The sequence below is a fragment of the Callospermophilus lateralis genome, chromosome 7, assembly GCF_048772815.1.
Source record: "Callospermophilus lateralis isolate mCalLat2 chromosome 7, mCalLat2.hap1, whole genome shotgun sequence".
NCBI lineage: Eukaryota > Metazoa > Chordata > Mammalia > Rodentia > Sciuridae > Callospermophilus > Callospermophilus lateralis.
Genome location: NC_135311.1, coordinates 111,083,748 through 111,101,745, shown reverse-complemented (window position 1 = coordinate 111,101,745; position 17,998 = coordinate 111,083,748). Strand labels below are relative to the sequence as shown.

Sequence of the window (17,998 nt, the reverse complement as noted above, 5' to 3'; positions counted from 1 at the left end):
TATGACAGATAAGCGTATCCAAGGAAGCTATGGTATAGCTGGGGCAGTGGTAGAGTGCTCGCCTAGCATGTGTGAGGCACTGGGTTTGATCCTCAGCACCACATAAAAATAAATAAAGGTATTGTGTCCATCTATAATTTTTTTTAAAGGAGGGGAGCTAGGGCAAAGGAAACTTTTAAAGATAAAAAAAGGGTTCATATGGGGCTGGGGTTGTGGCTCAGTGGTAGAGTGCTCACCTAGCATGTGTGAGGCACTGGGTTCGATCCTCAGCACCACATACGTAAAAAATTAAGATATCGTGTCCACCTAAAACTAAAAAATAAATATTAAAAAAAAAAGAAAAAAAATGGGGGAGGTTTTCAAATAATCTGTCCAAAGACAATGTTCATTAGCCGCAGAGGCTCATTGAAGGAGCTGAAGCTGAAAACTACTAATTGGCAACATTCATATTGGTGGAAAGAAGCAACTTTTTATTGATTTTTTTGTGTGTGTGTGCTGTCAGAATTCTTTTAATACTATTATCAAAAGCATTTTTGCATAATAAACTTCAGAGAGTGTCACAGTTTTCAGACATACAAATATGAGACTACCCACCCTTCTCACTTTCTGGCTCCATATTGATTGGTTTTGTTGGTACTAGAGACTAAACCCAGGGGTACTTTATCACTGAGCCACATCCCTAGCCCTTTTTAAGACAGTGTTTTTAAATTTCTGAGGTTGAACTTGCAATCCTCCTGTCTTAGCCTCTTGAGTTGCTAGGGTTACAAGTACCACCATGTTCAATTTCCATGTTGGTTTTGATCTATTGTAGGAATTGACAGTTTTCACAATACATTTGTGTTTTTGTTTGTTTGTTTGTTTGTTTGCCTCAGCCTCCCAAGTGGCTGGGATTATAGGCATGCACCACCACACCTGGCTAAATACATTTTTATAAGGCACACACAGAGGCCAATGCAGAGAAAGATCTAGAAGGGCTTATAGCACACTGACAAAAAGCAGTTACTCTATAGAGGAGAGTGAATGAAGAGTACTTCTGATTTTATTTATTCCATTTTGTATTATCCAGTTTCTATATGAAAATACATACATATTTTCCTTGTGTGCTTTAGGGAAAAAAATGAAAAACTTTACAAATCCACTATATGCTAGCATAGTGCTGAGTAAAAAAAGTTTTACAGAGAATTCTAGGTATACACAATTGTGAAAATTATCTGTGGACTCTTTCGTGTTGCTTTAGGTGATCTGATCGTGCAAAATTCTTACAACATCTGGTGCACAGGTAGGGCCGTTCTCCGCTGTGCTTCCTTTTGTGGCGTCGGAGCTCATCTGAGCGGGTGAATTTCCATGTGCATCCCACCACATTGCATACATAGGGCTTATCCCCTGAAACAGAGAAAAGAGAGGCTTTTATTCGTCAGGGTCAGGTGGGGCAGGGATTTTGAAAGTGAAGAAGGAAAAAGTCGAGCATGTTGGGGTGGGAGAGAGACAGACGAGAGGACACTGGTGGGGGTGAAAGTGGAAATGCTGATAGGCAACATGAATTGGAGGAAAACTGTGAAGGACAGAAAAAAAAATAAAATAGAAGGGAGGTAGAGGTTAACAGGAAAGTCAGTGGGGTGTAGGAAGAGTGAAGGAAGGGGTATCTTCAGTTTACCATGCCTTCCAGGTATTCCATGAAGTGACAGTCCCAGGAAAGGTAGAGGCAAGAGCCTCCAAGACAGGCCTGGTGGTAAGTGCCTGGAGTCTCAGGCCAAGAGGTGGGGTGGCAACAATCTCAACCAATCCCATAGTTTTGTAAAAATACAAATCTATAGCTACTTGCCCCTCCCCAACACTGGGGCCCTCACTTACCAGTGTGTTTGCGCTCATGGATTTGGAGGTGGGAAAACTTTGTGTAAGATTTCCCACAGTTCTGGTAGGTGCAGGTAAAGGGCTTCAGAATGTCAGAATTCTTCTGAAACTGATATCTCTGAGTCTTGAGTTTACATTTATTTTCTGGGAATTGTCCCTGAATCAAAGGGGAGCTTGAAACATTTTGAAATCCTGGGTATGGTAATGATGAGGACTGATGGGGCATCATCTGACCCCTGTAGAGGGTCTGGTCAGCACCAGGGATTGCCATCTGATCGCCGTAGAGGGTCTGGTCAGCACCGGGGGTTGCCATCTGACCCCCGTAGAGGGTCTGGTCAGCACCGGGGGTTGCCATCTGACCCCCGTAGAGGGTCTGGTCAGCACCGGGGGTTGCCATCTGACCCCCGTAGAGGGTCTGATCACCACCGGGGGTTGCCATCTGACCCCCGTAGAGGGTCTGGTCATCACAGGGGGTTGCCATCTGACCCCCGTAGAAGGTCTGGTCACCACCGGGGATTGCCATCTGACCCCCGTGGAGGGTCTGGTCACCACAGGGGATTGCCATCTGACCCCCGTAGAGGGTCTGGTCACCACCTGGGGTTACCATCTGACTCCTGTAGAAGGTCTGGTCACCACCTGGGGTTGTCATCTGACCCCCATAGAGGGTCTGGTTACTATTGAGATTTGCCATCGGACCCCCATAGTAGGTCTGGTCACCACTAGGGGTTGTCATCTGACACCTATAAAGGATCTGATCACCACTTGCCATTGTCATCTGACCCCCACAGAGGGTCTGGTCACCACTGGAAGTCATAGTATAGTTCTCAATCAGAGTCTGAATACCCGTGAAGGTCATCACGCGGCCCCTTTTGAGAGTTGTTGGTTGGCTTCCATAGAGAGTCTGATTCTCACTGAGGGTCATCATCTGTCCTCCGCACAGGGCTGTCATCTGGATCTCACTGAGAGTCTGATTACCTATTAATGTCTTCTTTTGGCTAACTTCACTAGAGATTGTCATCATGCTTGCAGTGACAGTAGTTTTCTGGTAATCAATGAGTGATGTCTCTGGGGTGTCAGCGATATTCATCATCTGGAATTCTGCTGAGGATTTTATCTCATCAAAGGATGTCATTTTTGGGTTCATGGACAAAGTCCCACTTAGTTCTCCAAGGAGTGTATCAAGGGCTTCACTAGGAGGAGTCTGCTGGGTGAGGACCATTCCAGGGATGTTAGAACATACAGAAGTCTCCATTGAAGGCCTCGAGGAAGGCATTGATTGACTCTGGGTGGACTCATGAAGTCTGCCCTCACCAGAGATGGTCAGAGGCATATAGAGCTGCGGCTCTGGCACTGCTGACGTTTTTTCCATGTCCTTATAAGATTCAGTGAAGACCTGGAGAAGCTCCTCAATAGTCTGGAAGAAGGAATTCATCTCTTTGCTATTACATGATGAAATGAGATCTTCAGTTGTGGGATCCTAAAAAAAGGAAAAAAAAGAAGAAGAAAAAGTAACAGTCTATCCCAGCTTTAATCCCAATTCCACAAACTCTTCCCCATCCTTACTGACACTATCTAGCCCATTCCACCATCATCTCATGCCTTGAAGCCTGAAAGCCTGAAACTGCCTCAAGCTGGTACAGTCTCCACACAGTCAGATTAACATCTCTAAAATGCAAACTCCTCCTATGCTCTTCCTACCCACTAGCCTGTCTTCTCCTGCAGAGTGCTCATCCCAGAGGCTTTTCCAAGGATGCTCTCCCTTCCCAAACATCTTATTAGGGACTCAGTTAAATGAATGAACTTTCACATTTCTCATCTCATTTCATTCCTACCATGACTCCAGGATATGGGAGTCATGATTAATACCATTTTTAAAATTAGTGAAGTGACTTGGGCCAGGTGGACACCAGAGGCTGAGACAGGAGAATTTCAAGTTCAAGGCCAGCCTTGAACTTAGGGAGACCTTGTCTCAAAATAAAAAATAAAAAGGACAGGAGATATAGCTTACTGGTAAAGTGCCCCTGGGTTCAATCCCCAGTACACACACACACACACACACACACACAAAAAAAAAAAAAAAGGCCAGAAAAATAACAAGTGCTGTTGAGAATGTGAACAAATTGGAACTCTTCTGTACCGTTGGCAGGAATGCATAACAAAATGGCACAACTACAGTATGGCGATTAAAAACAGAATTACCATATGATCCAGCAATCCTACTTCTCAGTATTTACCTCAAAGAATTGAAGAAAACAGGGTTTGGAAAAGGTATTTGTGCACCCATGTTCATAGCATGGTAGATAAAACATGAAAGCCACCCAGATGAATTAATAAGTAAAATGTGGTATATACAAATAATGGATATTTTTAGCCTTAAAATGTAAGAAAATGCTGACATATGCTATAATGTGAATTGACCTTGAGGACATTATGCATCATGAAATAAACCAGTCACAAAAAAAGACAAATACCATGTGATGTTGTTTACATAGCATACTTCACAACAGTCAAATTCATGGGAGACAGTGGGATGGTGGTTGACCGTGGGATGGGGGAAGGGAAACGAAAAATTACTCTTTAGTGAATACAGAAATTCTATGCGATAAAGTCCTCATTATAATCAACCTCCAGTCAGGCCCAGATTGCAAGTTTGAGGCCAATCTCAGCAGCTTGGTGAGACACTGTCTCAAAATAAAATTTTTAAAAGGGGTGCGGGTGTGGCTTTGTGATGAAGCTCAACGAGTTTAACCCCTAGTACGGGGAAGCGGGGGAAATCGAACTCTAATATAACATCTTTCTTTTGTATTTCCTCTCCAACCATTTCTCCAGCGTACTAGTGTAATTCCTGTCTATCCCCTCCCCCCACCACCACTGAACTGGAAGTTCCTCGGAGCCCCAGAACTCTATTCGTCAAGCAGATACCGCAGTGAAACGAACCAAAGAAGAATTTCTGATTTCCACACCACCGGCTCAGGATCTGCCTCAGGTCGCTAAGGCTTCAGGTTTTCAGGAAAGCAGGTGGGATCTACCCCAGATTAAAGGGATTCTTAAAACAATCAGTCCTATCCACAGATAAGCCTCTGTCTCTGGCTCGCTAACTGTATGTCCTTTTTATTTATTTATTTTTTTTTATTTTGAGTCAGGGTCTCATTAAATTACTTAAGACCTCGCTAAAATGCTGAGGCTGGCCATGAACTTGTGATCTTCCTGCCTCAGCCCTCCAAATCGCTGGGATTACAGGAGTGCCACACCTCGCCTGACCCTAACGTGTTTTTAACTGAACCCTCCCAGGTCACTCTGACTCATCCACTTGGGGTTCTGTTCTGCGTATCCTTTGGTGCCTTCTATCCACAACGACGTTTGCAGATGCCCAGCACCGGGCCACAGTTTGGGACTCCTGCGGGCAGTCAAGGCCTCCACTGTGGCCTCAAGAGGCCTTCAGGTGCTTCCAACATTGTCTGGTGCAGACCCAGTTTGTTTGGTGGAAGGTATTTCCTGGGCGGGGCAGCCATGTGGAGGTGATCCATGAACGTGACCCAGAGTAAAGGATCCATTTCGTACGCCTCTGCCTCGTCTTCCCGCATTAATCAACCCGCCAACTTGGAGTTTTTGATTTCCCAGTCTGGGACACCACCCTTTGCCCACGGATTTGAAGGCGTAGACTCACCAGAAGTAGATCCAGAGTTCCAGCCCACGCCTAAGCCCAGGGAGGCCTGTGCGCGTCGAGGGCTGCGCACGTCGAGAGCTGTGCCTACAGCCAACAGAAGAACTCGCACTGTGAGCAGGGCGCGGTGCTGGGCCCTTTTATGGCCTTGAGGGATGCTCTGGGTTCCGGATTCCCTCCACCCCCCCCTTCAACCACGCCCTCCAGGGTGGAGCCCACCATCAACTCGCGCCTTTTAAATTTCCATTTCAAGGCTTCAGGACGCCAAGAGTGATTGTATTACCTACCTGAGGCACCTCCAGACGAAGCTGTAATCCTTTCCTGCAATCCCATTGTGGGATGAAGCAATTCACATCAATTGGCCATTTCATCTCAACCACAGTCCTAGGAGGTGCATTTTATCTTGGTCATTATGTGATGAGTAAACTGAAGGTATTGAAACAGTCTGCTGAAGGTCACAAAAAGTCAAAGAGAACCTGGATTTGAACTCAAACGGTTTTGCTCGTGTCTGTACTGCACTAAACACACAGCCTCAAACTTGTGGCGCAGTGCTCTGCCGCTCGATTATGCAGATCCCATCTCTTTGACTGCTGTAAATTTAATCAAAATTTATTCTAGCGTGAAATCCTGAGGATTCGATCAGATCTCCCTAGAAATGATAGTGGCTTCTTCGTCACCCCCCCCCCCACCCTAAGTACTGCGGATCTAACTCACCTTCCCAATTGTATTTATTTATCAGTGCTGGGGATTGAATCTAGGGGTACCGTACCGCCGAGCAATATCCCCTGCCCTTTTTATTGTATCTTTTAAATTTTGAGACAGGGTCTTAGGAAATTGTCTAAATTTGCGATCATCCCTTCCAAAGCGCCTGGCTAATATTTTGATGTTCATCTATTCCTGGTCCTAAGTCCTAGAGATTGTTTCAAATCAGTAGGAAAGGCACAATCAGAGTCACATGACTGACCTCTGACCCCCCTGGTGGCTTTTCTCCAAGTCTATGATAGGAGCTGGCCAAAGCTGAAGGTTTAGAAATAGATTTCCTTTCTTTCTTTCTTTTTTTAAATATTTATTTTTTTAATTTTAGGTGAACACAATATCTTTATTTTCTTTTCTGTGGTGCTGAGGATGGAACCCAGTGCCTCAAGCATGCCAGGCGAGCGCGCTACCACTTGAGCCACATCCCGAGCCGTAGAAATAGATTTCTTTTAAAACTGTTCTTCCCAGGGCTGGAGGTGTGGCTCAAGTGGTAGCGCACTCGCCTAGCATGCGTGAGGCAATGGGTTCAATTCTCATCCTCACATTAAAATAAAACTAAAAGGTAATTATTTAAAAAAACTGTTTTTCTCACTAATTCTTAAAAATTCGTCCTATACTCCCAGGAATGCATGCCCTAATTAGATGTCTGGCCCCCTCTACCAGCTCTGTATCTCAGACTTTCTGTCTACTAAATTTTGGCTATCACCAAGGTTGCACACAAGGCTGGATGGATATCTGAGGGGCAGAGGATTTAGAATGGGTCCCATCTGGCCAAAACTTTTGCAATGCCAGATGTGGTACTGGCCATTGAACCCAGGGACACTCTACCACTGAATATCTACATTCCAGTCCTCTTAAAAACAAAACAAAACAAAACAAAACAAAACCACACTGGTGGGAGGCAGTACTAGGATTGAACCCAGAAAAGCTTTGCCACTAAGCTATATCTTCATTCATTTTTATTTATTTTATTTTGAAACAGGGTGTCTCTAAATTGCTGAGAGGCTCACTATTTTGCTGAGACTGGTCTAGAACTTGTGATCTTCCTGTCTCAGCCTCTTGAGTAGCTGGGATTACAGGTATGGGCCATTCTGCCAAGATAAAAAATGTTCTCTTTGGTTTTAACCTCTTGCATGTAAGTCCAGTTCTTTGCTGCCTCCGCAACATATATCTTGTTCCTCAAGACTTGTTTATCATTTGGACCAACTTGCATGAAATTTTTGGATATATTGAGGCATTTGTGAAACAATAAGACCTCTCATATTTGGAAGGTAGAGTGTTTCTAATGATTTAGGGGAGTCTTTCTAATAATATTTGTGTAACTTTCCACTGGCTGTAATGAAACATTGTCACTGATTAATAACTTAGGCAAAGATGTAGCCATTTCTCATTCTTGGCCACCTTTGGTCTTATTTTTATGAACTGTCTTTTCTGACTTTTCCTGATATTGCATCTCCCTTGCACCCTGACTACTTTGTCCCTACTCACATGGTTATTTAACATTATAAAAATTTTACCTGGGTGTGGTGACTCCCAGTGACTTGGGAAGCTGGAGGTGGGAGAATTGCAAATTCCAGACCAGCTTCAGCAACTTGGTAAGGCCCTAAGCAACTTAGTGAGATCCTGTCTCAAAATAAAAAAATAAAGACTGGGGATGTAGCTCAAAGATAAAGTACCCCTGACTTAAAACACACACACACAAACACACACACACACACCCGTATATATATTTTTTCTTTTTCTTTTTGCTTCTTTGTGTATGTGAAAATCGTAGCCACTCAAGAGGCTGAGGCAGGAGGATCACTTTAGCCCAAGAACTTGTGACCAGCCTTGGCAACATAATGAAGGAAAAAAAAAATCTTGCTTTCTCATCTTGCTTTGATATCTCAAGGAAATGCACCCTCAAATGGGGTTTTAGAAAAAAATAGCTATGTTACAAATTCTTCCAGAGTTGTTCAACTGTACTATAAAAATTGCCTCATTTGTTACTTCAATAATGTGGGGAAAACTGCCAAGATGCAGAGAAAATATCAGGGTTGCTTCTATTCAGAAGAGTAATAAATCATGTTTCTATCTTGTACCCCTGAAGGGTATTTCACCTCTGTGGTGTTCCTGCTCCAAATCCAAACCTCAGCCTGAGTGTAACCAAGACACAGACTCTTTGAGGGATATTCTTAAAAAAAGAACAAAAAACAAAACCCTGACTAGAATTCTTCTAAGATGTCTGAGGTGTGAAAGAAAAGGCAGCACAAAGAAACTGTCATGATAGAGGAAACTGAGGAAACGCGCAATTAGTGTAATATAGTATCCTGGTCTTATTTCTGGAAAAGAAAAGAATGGAAAACTGTTGCAAACCAAACATAGTCTTCACCAATCTAAAGTTAATTTTGTTAATCTTTTAGAATAATCAACGTTTTGGCTGGGGATGTGTCTCAGTGGTAGAGCATTTGATTGCTTGATGGGCCTGCATGAGGCCCTGGGTTTGATTCACAGCACTAAAAAAAAAAAAAAAAAAAAGAGAGAGAGAGAGAGAGAGAGAGAGAACCAACCTTCAGTGTTAGTAGTTTTTCTGTTTTCTATTTTGCTTAACCTCCCCTCTAATCTTTATTATTTCCTACCTCTTGCCAATTTCTTTTATTCTCCTTTTTCTAGTTACTAAAACAGTAAAGTTAGATTATCAATTTCTTTCTTTTTTTATAGCATTCTTTTTTTAAAAAAAGTTTATTTTATTTTATATATTTAGTTTTATGTGTTGCTGAAGATTAAACCCAGTGCCTCACACGTGCTAGATAAGCAATCTGCCACTGAGGCCCACCCCAGCCCCTTGATTTTTTTTTAATTGCAAATAAAAAGTTTAATTTCTCAGAAACTGAGTTCATCATTTATAAATACAATAAAGCATAGTCCACTCAAATTTAAGTTACAGTATTTCAACAAAATGACAACTTTCTTAAAAGGTCATAGGCAGATGAGTGATTTATCTCACCCAGAACACTAAATGATTTGAAATGAGAAAAATGAACATTTTTTTTTTAGATGTTAAAGCAAAAGTTTATTGATTTCTTTCTTTCTTTTTGATTTTTTGATACTGGGGATTAAACCTAGGGGCACTTTACCACTGAGCTACATTCCCAGTCTTTTATTATTATTTATTTTTATTTTGAAACAAGGCCTCAGTAAGTTGCTGTCGTTCTTGGTTTTTAATGTATTTCATTTACTGTACAAATGAAAGTAGTGTGTTTTCATTTTTCTCTAAGTATTTTTAAAATATTTTTTAGTTGTTGTTGGACCTTTATTATTTATTAATTTATATGTGGTGCTGAGGATCAAACCCAGTGCCTCACACATGCTAGGCAAGCACTCTACCACTGAGCCACAACCTCAGCCCTCTAAGTATTTTTTTTTTTTTTAGAGAGAGGGAGAGAATTTTTTTTAATATTTATTTTTTAGTATTCGGCGGACACAACATCTTCGTTTGTATGTGGTGCTGAGGATCGAACCCGGGCCACATGCATGCCAGGCGAGCGCGCTACCACTTGAGCCACATCCCCAGCCCCTCTAAGTATTTTTAAATTTCCCTATGATTTGTTATTTGACTCACTGGTTGTTTAATATGTATTAATTTTCACAGATTTGTGAAGGTTCCAGTTTTTCTTCTGTTATTGATTTTTCCCCCAGTACTAGGGATTGAACTCAGGGATGCTCTACTACTGAGCTACATCCCCAGCCCTTAAATTTTTATTTTTTTATTTTTTTTTATTTTGAGACAGGGTCTCATAAAATTGCCCAGCCTGGCTCAAACTTAGAATCCTCCTGCCTCAGCCTCCTCAATAGCTGGGATTATAAGTGTGCACCACAGTGCCTGTCTTCTGTTATTAATTTCTAACTTCATCCCATTGTGGTCAGACAAGATACTTTATATCTTATTTATTTATCTATTTTTTTTGGGGGGGGTACTGGGGATTGAACTCAGGGGCACTCAACCACTGAGCCACATCCCCAGCCCTATTTTGTATTTTATTAGAGACAGGGTCTCACTGAGTTGCTTAGCATCTTGCCATTGCTGAAGCTAGCTTTGAACTCGTGATCCTCCTGCCTCAGCCTCCCAAATATCATTTATTTTTTTTTAAAAAAAGATTGTAAATTGGCTTGAAGTCTAGGCAGATGAGTGATTTGTCTCACCCAGAACCCTTAATGATTTGAAATGAGGAAATGAACATTTTTTTTAAAGATGTTAATATTAGAGAAGTTCCATGTGCACTGGAGATGTCCTATGCCTCCTGACTTACCTTATGCTTGGCTGTTCTATACATTATTAAGAGTGGATTATTGAAATCTCCAACTTTGTTACTGTAGAAATATTTCTCCTTTCAGTTTTGTCAGTTTTGCCTCATATATTTTTGATGATCTATTATTAAGTGCATAAATATTTACAATTATTTTATTAATATATACTCTTTTTCTTTGTCTTTGCAACCTTTTATGATTTAAAAACCTGTTTTTTTTTAGGGGCTGGGATGTGGCTCAAGCGGTAGCGTGCTCGCCTGGCGTGCGTGCGGCCCAGGTTCGATCCTCAGCACCACATACAAACAAAGATGTTGTGTCGGCCGAGAACTAAAAAAAATAAATATTAAAAAATTCTCTCTCTCTCTCTCTCTCTCTCTCTCTCTCTCTCTCTCTCTCTCTCTCAAAATAAATAAATAAATATAAAAAAAAAAACCTGTTTTTTTTTCTGATATTAGTATAACAAATCCTTTTCTTTTGTTTACTGATTGCATGGAATGCATTTCATTTTTCCAAACCTTCTCTTCTCTCTCTCTGTCATCACCACCTACCGCCTCTCTTTTTGAGAGGAGTCTCACTATGTTTCTCAGGCTGATCTCAAACTTCTGTTCTGGGCCTAAGTGATCCTCTGCCTCAACCTTCCAAGTAGCTGGGACTATAGGTGTGGGTCATCTAGCCCAGCTCACCCTTTCGTTTTCAACCAATTTTATACCTTGGAATCTAAAGTGAGTCTCTCGAGGCCAGCCTCAGCAGTTTAGTGAGGCCCTAAGTATCTTAGAAAGACTATATCTCAAATTGTTTTAAAGTAAAAAGGGTTGGGGATGTAACTCAATGGTTAAGCACCCCTGAATTCAGTCCCCAGTACTACTACCACCACCACCACCACTAATAATAATAATAATAATAATAATAATAATAATAAAATCAAATAAAAATAAAGTGAGTCTCTGGGAGAGAGGAGGGATGGGGAAAAGAGAAGAACTATAGAATGAATTTGACAAAACTATGCTATGTTCATATATGATTATTCCGCAATGAATTTCACCCTTATGCATATTTGTAAAGCACTAATTTAGAAAAATAATAAAGAAATAGAAGAAAGTCCAGTAGAGTAGAGTAAAAGGGACAGAGCGGGGGACAAAGGGAGGACAAAAGGAAGCAGTGGGGACTGAAATTGATGCATTGTATGATTATATCAAAATGAATACCTTGGGGGGAGGGGGGATAGTAGAGGATAGGAAAGGCAGCAGAATACAACAGACACCAGAATGGCAATATGTAAATCAATGGTTGTGCAACTGATGTGATTCTGCAATCTGTATATGGGGTAAAAATGGGAGCTCATATCCCACTTGAATCAAAGTGTGAAATATGATATATCAAGAACTATGTAATGTTTTGAACAACCTACAATAAAAATTAATTTAAAAAAAAATGAATACCTCACTATTTTGTATAACTATAATTCACTAATAAAACTTACTTTATTAAAGTGAATTTTTTAAAAATAAAGTGAGTATTTTGTAAATTATAGATATATATATTTTTTTAATATTTATTTTTTAGTTTTCGGCAGACACAACATCATTGCTTGTATGTGGTGCTTGAGGATCAAACCCGGGACGCATGCATGCCAGGCGAGCGTATTACCTCTTGAGCCACATCCCCAGCCCCAATGATATATATTTGAATCTTTTTTTTTTTTTTTTTTTTTGGATGCTGAACCCAGAGCTTCAGGCAAGTCCTCTACCACTGAGCCTGAGTCATATTTTTTAATCCAGTTTCTGTTTTTGGATTGGATAGCTTAATCCATTTACATTTGAAAGGTTTACCAATAAGAAGAAATTTAATCACACCATTTTGCTATTTGTTTTTTATATGCCCTTAAGCTCTTGTTCTCTTACTCTCTCTCTCTCTCTCTTTTTTTTTTTTTTTTTTTTTGTTTCTTCCTGCCTTGGTTTCTTCTTTTGTGTTTAGTTTACTTTTTTTCTACTGAAAGATTTTAATACCATATATATGGAATATGTGTATATATACACATACATATACACATACACACACACACACTTTTGTGAATATTCTATAAATATATTCTTTGTAGTTATTTTATTTTGTAAACTTTGTTGTGTGATATCTCTGTGCTAAAGATTAGTCTGAGATAATTTTAAGGTCTTCTCTGAGCCTATGCCTTTTCCTGGGCATGCACAGTGACTTTCTATGACCAAGGATATGGTGTTTTGCTGTTCCCCTTTGCTTTAGGGACAATATAACAACCAAATAAGATGACCCACAGAAGACCCACAACTGTAGTCCCAGTGGGCCAGGAGAAATGGCACCCACCTGTAATCGAAGCAGTTCAGGAGGCTGAGGATTGAATCCAGGGCCTCGCACAGGCTAGGCAAGCACTCTACCATTGAGCTACAACCCCAGCCCTAGAGTCTCACTTTTGCTGAAGCTGGGTTTGAACTCATAATCCTTCTGCCTCAGCCTCCCAAACCACTGGGATTACAGGCATGCACCACTGTGCAACAGTGTGTTATATAATTTTAAAAATATTCTTGACTTTTTCCAAAGAACTAAATTTTTAGCCAGGTGCAGTGGTGCACATCTGTAATTCCAGCAACTCCAGAGGCTGAGGCAGGATCACAAGTTCAGTTCAAGGCCAGCCTCATCAATTTAGCAAGGCCCTAAGCAACTTAGGGAGACCCTGGCTCAAAATAAAAAATGAAAAGGGCTCCGTGGTTAAGCACCCCTGGATCCATACTTCAATACCAAATTTAAAAGAAACAAAGAATAAAATTATAGCTTTATATATTAAAGAATATTAAATTACTATAAGGGGACAGAGGAATTATAAAGGAAAGAGGAGGGCTAAAGATTTCAACAAAGTGCCCTAGTGGGAAACTTCATTTCTGTAGGAAAAGAGATCTTTTGGAGGAAAATGAATAAATAGATCTCTAGACAGCAATAATTCCTAGGGTACAGGGTATTGATTTAACATTCAAGCATCCATCTTAAATGTTAACCGCCATCTCATAAATTTTACTTTCCTATACTTCCTCTTACCAGATCTCCCTCCACCCCCATTAGTGGCCTATCCCATGGTACCGTGACCCTAAGCCAATCCCAGAAGGACAGACCCCTTGACTCTGGAAAGCCCCGTGGTGCCATGGACCTAGCCAATCCCATGCTGTTCCCCACCCACCTGGCTCTGACATAAGCACCTCTAGCCTATCCCACAGCCCCACAACCACAATCCAAACCCCTGCCCCACAAAGGCTGAACACCCCAACATCTCTATAGAGAGATGGTCCTTGTTTGTCAGCTTTGACAAATAGACCTTCTTGTGGATCTTTGCCTGGACTCCGTCCTTCATTTCTCTCTCGCCCCTCTCTTGCTTTCTCATTTTCCTTTCAAAGGGTCCATCTCTTCATTGGGTTTAGAGTCAAATGGCATCCCCACTCCTGTTATGGAACCTCCATATTAGGCCTTTTCCACCTAGGTCACTCTGGTCCTGTGTCTTTTGCACACTAGGTGGCACCCATGTCCTAGTTCTGATAGGTTTTGACAAATTTCCTTCTGTTTCCACGAATTTTCAATGCTAATGGGGACTTTTAATTAAATGTGATTCCTTTCACCTCTTTCCTTCTAAATATGACCTTAGGGCCACTCTGTACTTTTAATTATATCTTTTCTTTACTGTTAATCTGTTGTATCATGATTCCCTCTAAAAATGAGGGTATACCTGCAGGTACTGTGGAATATGCCTATAATCCCAGCAACTGTGGAGGCTGAACCAGGAGGATTACAAGTTCAAGGCCAGCCTCTGCAATTTAGAAACCATTTCAAAATTAAAAATAAGAAGGGATGGGAAGGATGTAGCTCAATGGTAAAGTACCCCTGGGTTCAATCCCCAGTACAAAAAAAAAAAAAAAAAAAAAAAAAAAAGCCTATCTGCTGGAGTTTCTGAAGCACTTTCCTTAGGGCAGGAGGCTTCTGCATTAGTAGCCCCACTAAACCTCCAATTCTAAGGACTCCATTTCAATGAACTCTAAACAACAAGAATTTGTGATTCAGGGGCTCTTTGCTTCTGGTCTTGACATAATGATTTAGTTTCTTCATTGTGCTGAGTCTGTTAAAATAGCCACAGGTAGGGTTCTTTCACACACAGAACCAAAGATTCCTGCCATTGAAAAGTAAAGCAATGCCGGGCTGGGGCTGGGGCTGTAGCTCAGAGGTAGAGTGCTCGTCTAGCATGCTTGAGGCACTGGGTTTGATCCCCAGCACCACATAAAAATAAAATAAAGGCACTGTGTACGTCTACTATTAAAAATGTGTGTGTGTGTGTGTGTGTGTGTGTGTGTGTGTGTGTGTGTAAAGCCATGCCTGTAATCCGGGAAATTTGGGAGACTGAGGTAGGAGAATTGTAAATTCAAGATCTAAATAAAAAATAAAACAAAGCTAGGTGCGGTAGTTTAAGCCTATAATCCCAGAAACTCCAGTGGCAGAGGCAGGAGGATGGCAAGTTTGAGATCAGACTGAGTGAATTTAGAGAATCCACATCTCAAAATAAAAAGAACTGAGGATATAACTGAGGGGTAGAGCACCCCTGGGTTCCATCCCCAGGACCACAAACAAACAAACAAACCCAAGGCATGATAAAATTCTAAAGAGTTTATTTGAGCCAGAAGCAATTCATGAATGGAAAAACAACAAACTAGAAGAGACTTGAGTGTTTCAATGACAAAGTGTCAGAGGCAAGTGTTTATGGGGAAACCACAGAAGTAAATTAAATTATTTGATTGGTAACAGGTACGCAATGGCCTTATTTGGTCTATTCCATTGGTAAGTCCCTAGTTATATAATTATGTTTCTTGACTGCTTTTGATTGGTTGGACTTTAGTTTTGTTTCTAACATAAGCATTTGTCAGAAATGACCCAAGTTAAATTTCATCTATGTTTGCAGATCAAGCTAGTTTGAGGTCATCAATATGGCCTAACTGGTTTTGTCTGCTCTGGGATTCTTCAGGCCTGGTCACCGTTTTAGTTTACTTTGACAGTGGGAAAGTAATTTATTAAGGACCCAGGAGAACCAGTGGGGAAATAGGGAAGCAGGATGCTCAAGAGGCAGAAGCCAAGGAAGGGTACCATCTTGGATCCCAGAATCCACCTGACCCTGCTGGGGTATGGAGATGGGCTTTTGTATTTCTGGCCATTATCTAGCTAAGGACCAATTAGGGTGAGAGTCAAGTGGACCTGTTAACCTGCCAGGCACTTCCAGCCCTCCATACAGTAGGAGGTGAGCGTTTAGCAGTAAAATATGCAAGAGCTGGGGACGGGCACACAGAAAGATAAAGGGAACTGAGGACATGTGGGCGGGGTCCTGTGGTGACTACTACAGCTAGATCTATTCTAAACATGCCTGTGATGGGATGAACTGTATTCTATCCTCCCAGATTCATACGTTGAAGTCCTAACCCTTGATACTTACCTAACCCTCAGTAGGACTGTATTTGGAGACAGGGCCTTTGAAGTAGAAACTAAGTTGTCATCAGGGTGGACCCTAATCCAATTTGATGTCATTATAAGAAGAGAAAATTTGGACATGGGTAGACACAGAAAGGAGGCTGTGTGAAGACAGGGAGAAGACAGCTATCTACAAGCCAAGGAATTAGACCTCAGAAGAAACCAACCCTGCTGACACCTTTAATTCAGAATTCCAGCTTCCAGATTGTGAGGAGATAAAAATTGGTTGTTAAGTCACCCAGTCTGTTGAACTTTGTTATGAGAGCCCGAGCAGAGGAATATAGTACAGTGTCCTTGTGTCTAGAAACACAAGAAGGTCTCCCTCCTTTAATCACTTCACCTGTATAGCAAACTAATTTTTAGGAGGAGTTCACACTTGGATATTTTCCCCCTCTATTTTAAAATTTTTATTTCTTTGTTAAAGAAAGAGCTTCTGGAGGTCAAATAAGAAAAATATACCAAACTCTAAGCACTATTGGGTTATAAAACAAATAATCTGAGGTAGAAGTTGAGAAATATAATCCACAATGTTTTTAGGGGGGTATTTATTCCTAGTCACCATAATGTCTCTCCAGTAAAATATGTTTTTTAAAAGTTTCAAATTCCAAAAGGTTAACAATCCATTCTCTAAATGGATGATGGAAAACTATGACCATACAAACTTTTGTCTTCTTAACAAAATAAATTTACTAAAGATGCTGGACATTTCCAACAGTAGTAACCACAGGGAGGCCATTGCTTGTAACCATATTGTCCATATTGGGGTGGATAATAAGGTTCTTGTCTGTGTTGCTAGGCATAATTGTCACCCCAGGATCATCCCTGGCTGCTATCTTGCAACCATTTGCTTCTGTTTCTTTGGTTCCCACCAACTCTGCTATTCCATTCCTCAATAATTGGAGGGTTTTCAGGAGGGCATGTCAGTATTCCTGGGTCTTTGTCATCTTCTGTGAATCTATTTGGAACAGCGTCAGAAGTGTCTGTCATCCTGAAACTCTGACAAGGGCTGTGTCTATCTAGCTCCAGCCCAATAACACGGATGAGACTTGCAGTGGATGTGACCTCCAGGCTACCACGCAGTGGAATGCCAGATCACTCCCCATACTTGGATATCTTGTGAGGTGTCCACAGGTTAGTGAAAATATCTATGTTTATTTTGATGGTAGTAGGGATTGAACCCAGAGGTGCTCTATTGCTGAGCTATATCCCCAGCCCTTTGTTGTTGTTGTTGTTGTTATAAAGATGGGGTCCTGCTAAGTTGCTGAGACTGGCTTGGATCCTGCGATCTTCCTACCTCAGCTCCTGAGTTGTTGGGATTACAGGGGAGTGCCACTGGCCTTTCATTCAAGATATCCACTCTGTTAATGAAGCATCAATGTTTTCATTTCCAGTTGCTCCTATGCCAGCCACAGAACTGACATTACACCTACTGCTAAATATTTCACAATCACAGACTTAGAAGTTTCTATCTTCTCTGTTTCAAGTCCTGTCGATTTTCCCCAATTGATTTAAAAGTGTTTAATTATTGTTTTGTTTCCTGGTTCTTTAGTCTCATGAACATAGTGATGATCTATTGTATACTTTCCTTCAGTAGATGCCTGCAAACAAAACAACCATCTTTCCTGTATAGCCTCTGTTATGATTTGGATATGAGGTGTCCCTCAAAAGCTCATCTGTGAGACAATGCAAAAAGGTTCAGAGGAGAAATGATTGGGTTGTAAGAGTATTTTAATCCCCTGATAGGAATTGACTGAGTGGTAACTAAAGTGGTATGGCTGGAGGAGATGGGAATTGGGGCATAGCTTTGGGGTATATATTTGTGTCTGGCAAGTGGAGACATCTCCTCTGCTTCTGATCACCACATGAGCTACTTTTCTCTGCCACTCTCTTCTGCCATGATGTTCAGCCTCACCTTGA

General features: G+C 41.2%; 1 protein-coding gene and 1 pseudogene across 1 annotated transcript; both read right to left on the bottom strand.

Moving 5' to 3' along the window:
* Positions 1-1,207: 1,207 nt before the first annotated feature.
* Klf18 (KLF transcription factor 18) lies at positions 1,208-2,983 on the bottom strand. The gene is made up of 2 exons (XM_076862605.2): positions 1,852-2,983; positions 1,208-1,383 (listed from the first exon to the last, which is right to left on the bottom strand). The coding sequence occupies exons 1-2, from the start codon at positions 2,981-2,983 to the stop codon at positions 1,208-1,210; spliced, it is 1,308 nt and encodes a 435-aa protein (XP_076718720.2).
* Positions 2,984-3,314: 331 nt separating this feature from the next.
* On the bottom strand, positions 3,315-17,068 carry LOC143404487 (RNA guanine-N7 methyltransferase-activating subunit-like protein pseudogene; annotated as a pseudogene).
* Positions 17,069-17,998: the final 930 nt, after the last annotated feature.

Excerpts from the sequence above, each read along its gene's own strand:
- Klf18 (XM_076862605.2), bottom strand. The coding sequence starts at position 2,983 with ATGACATCCTTTGATGAGATAAAATCCTCAGCAGAATTCCAGATGATG. Across the intron at positions 1,384-1,851 it reads CCATGAGCGCAAACACACTG|GGGATAAGCCCTATGTATGC; the intron begins GTAAGTGAGGGC and ends TCTCTGTTTCAG.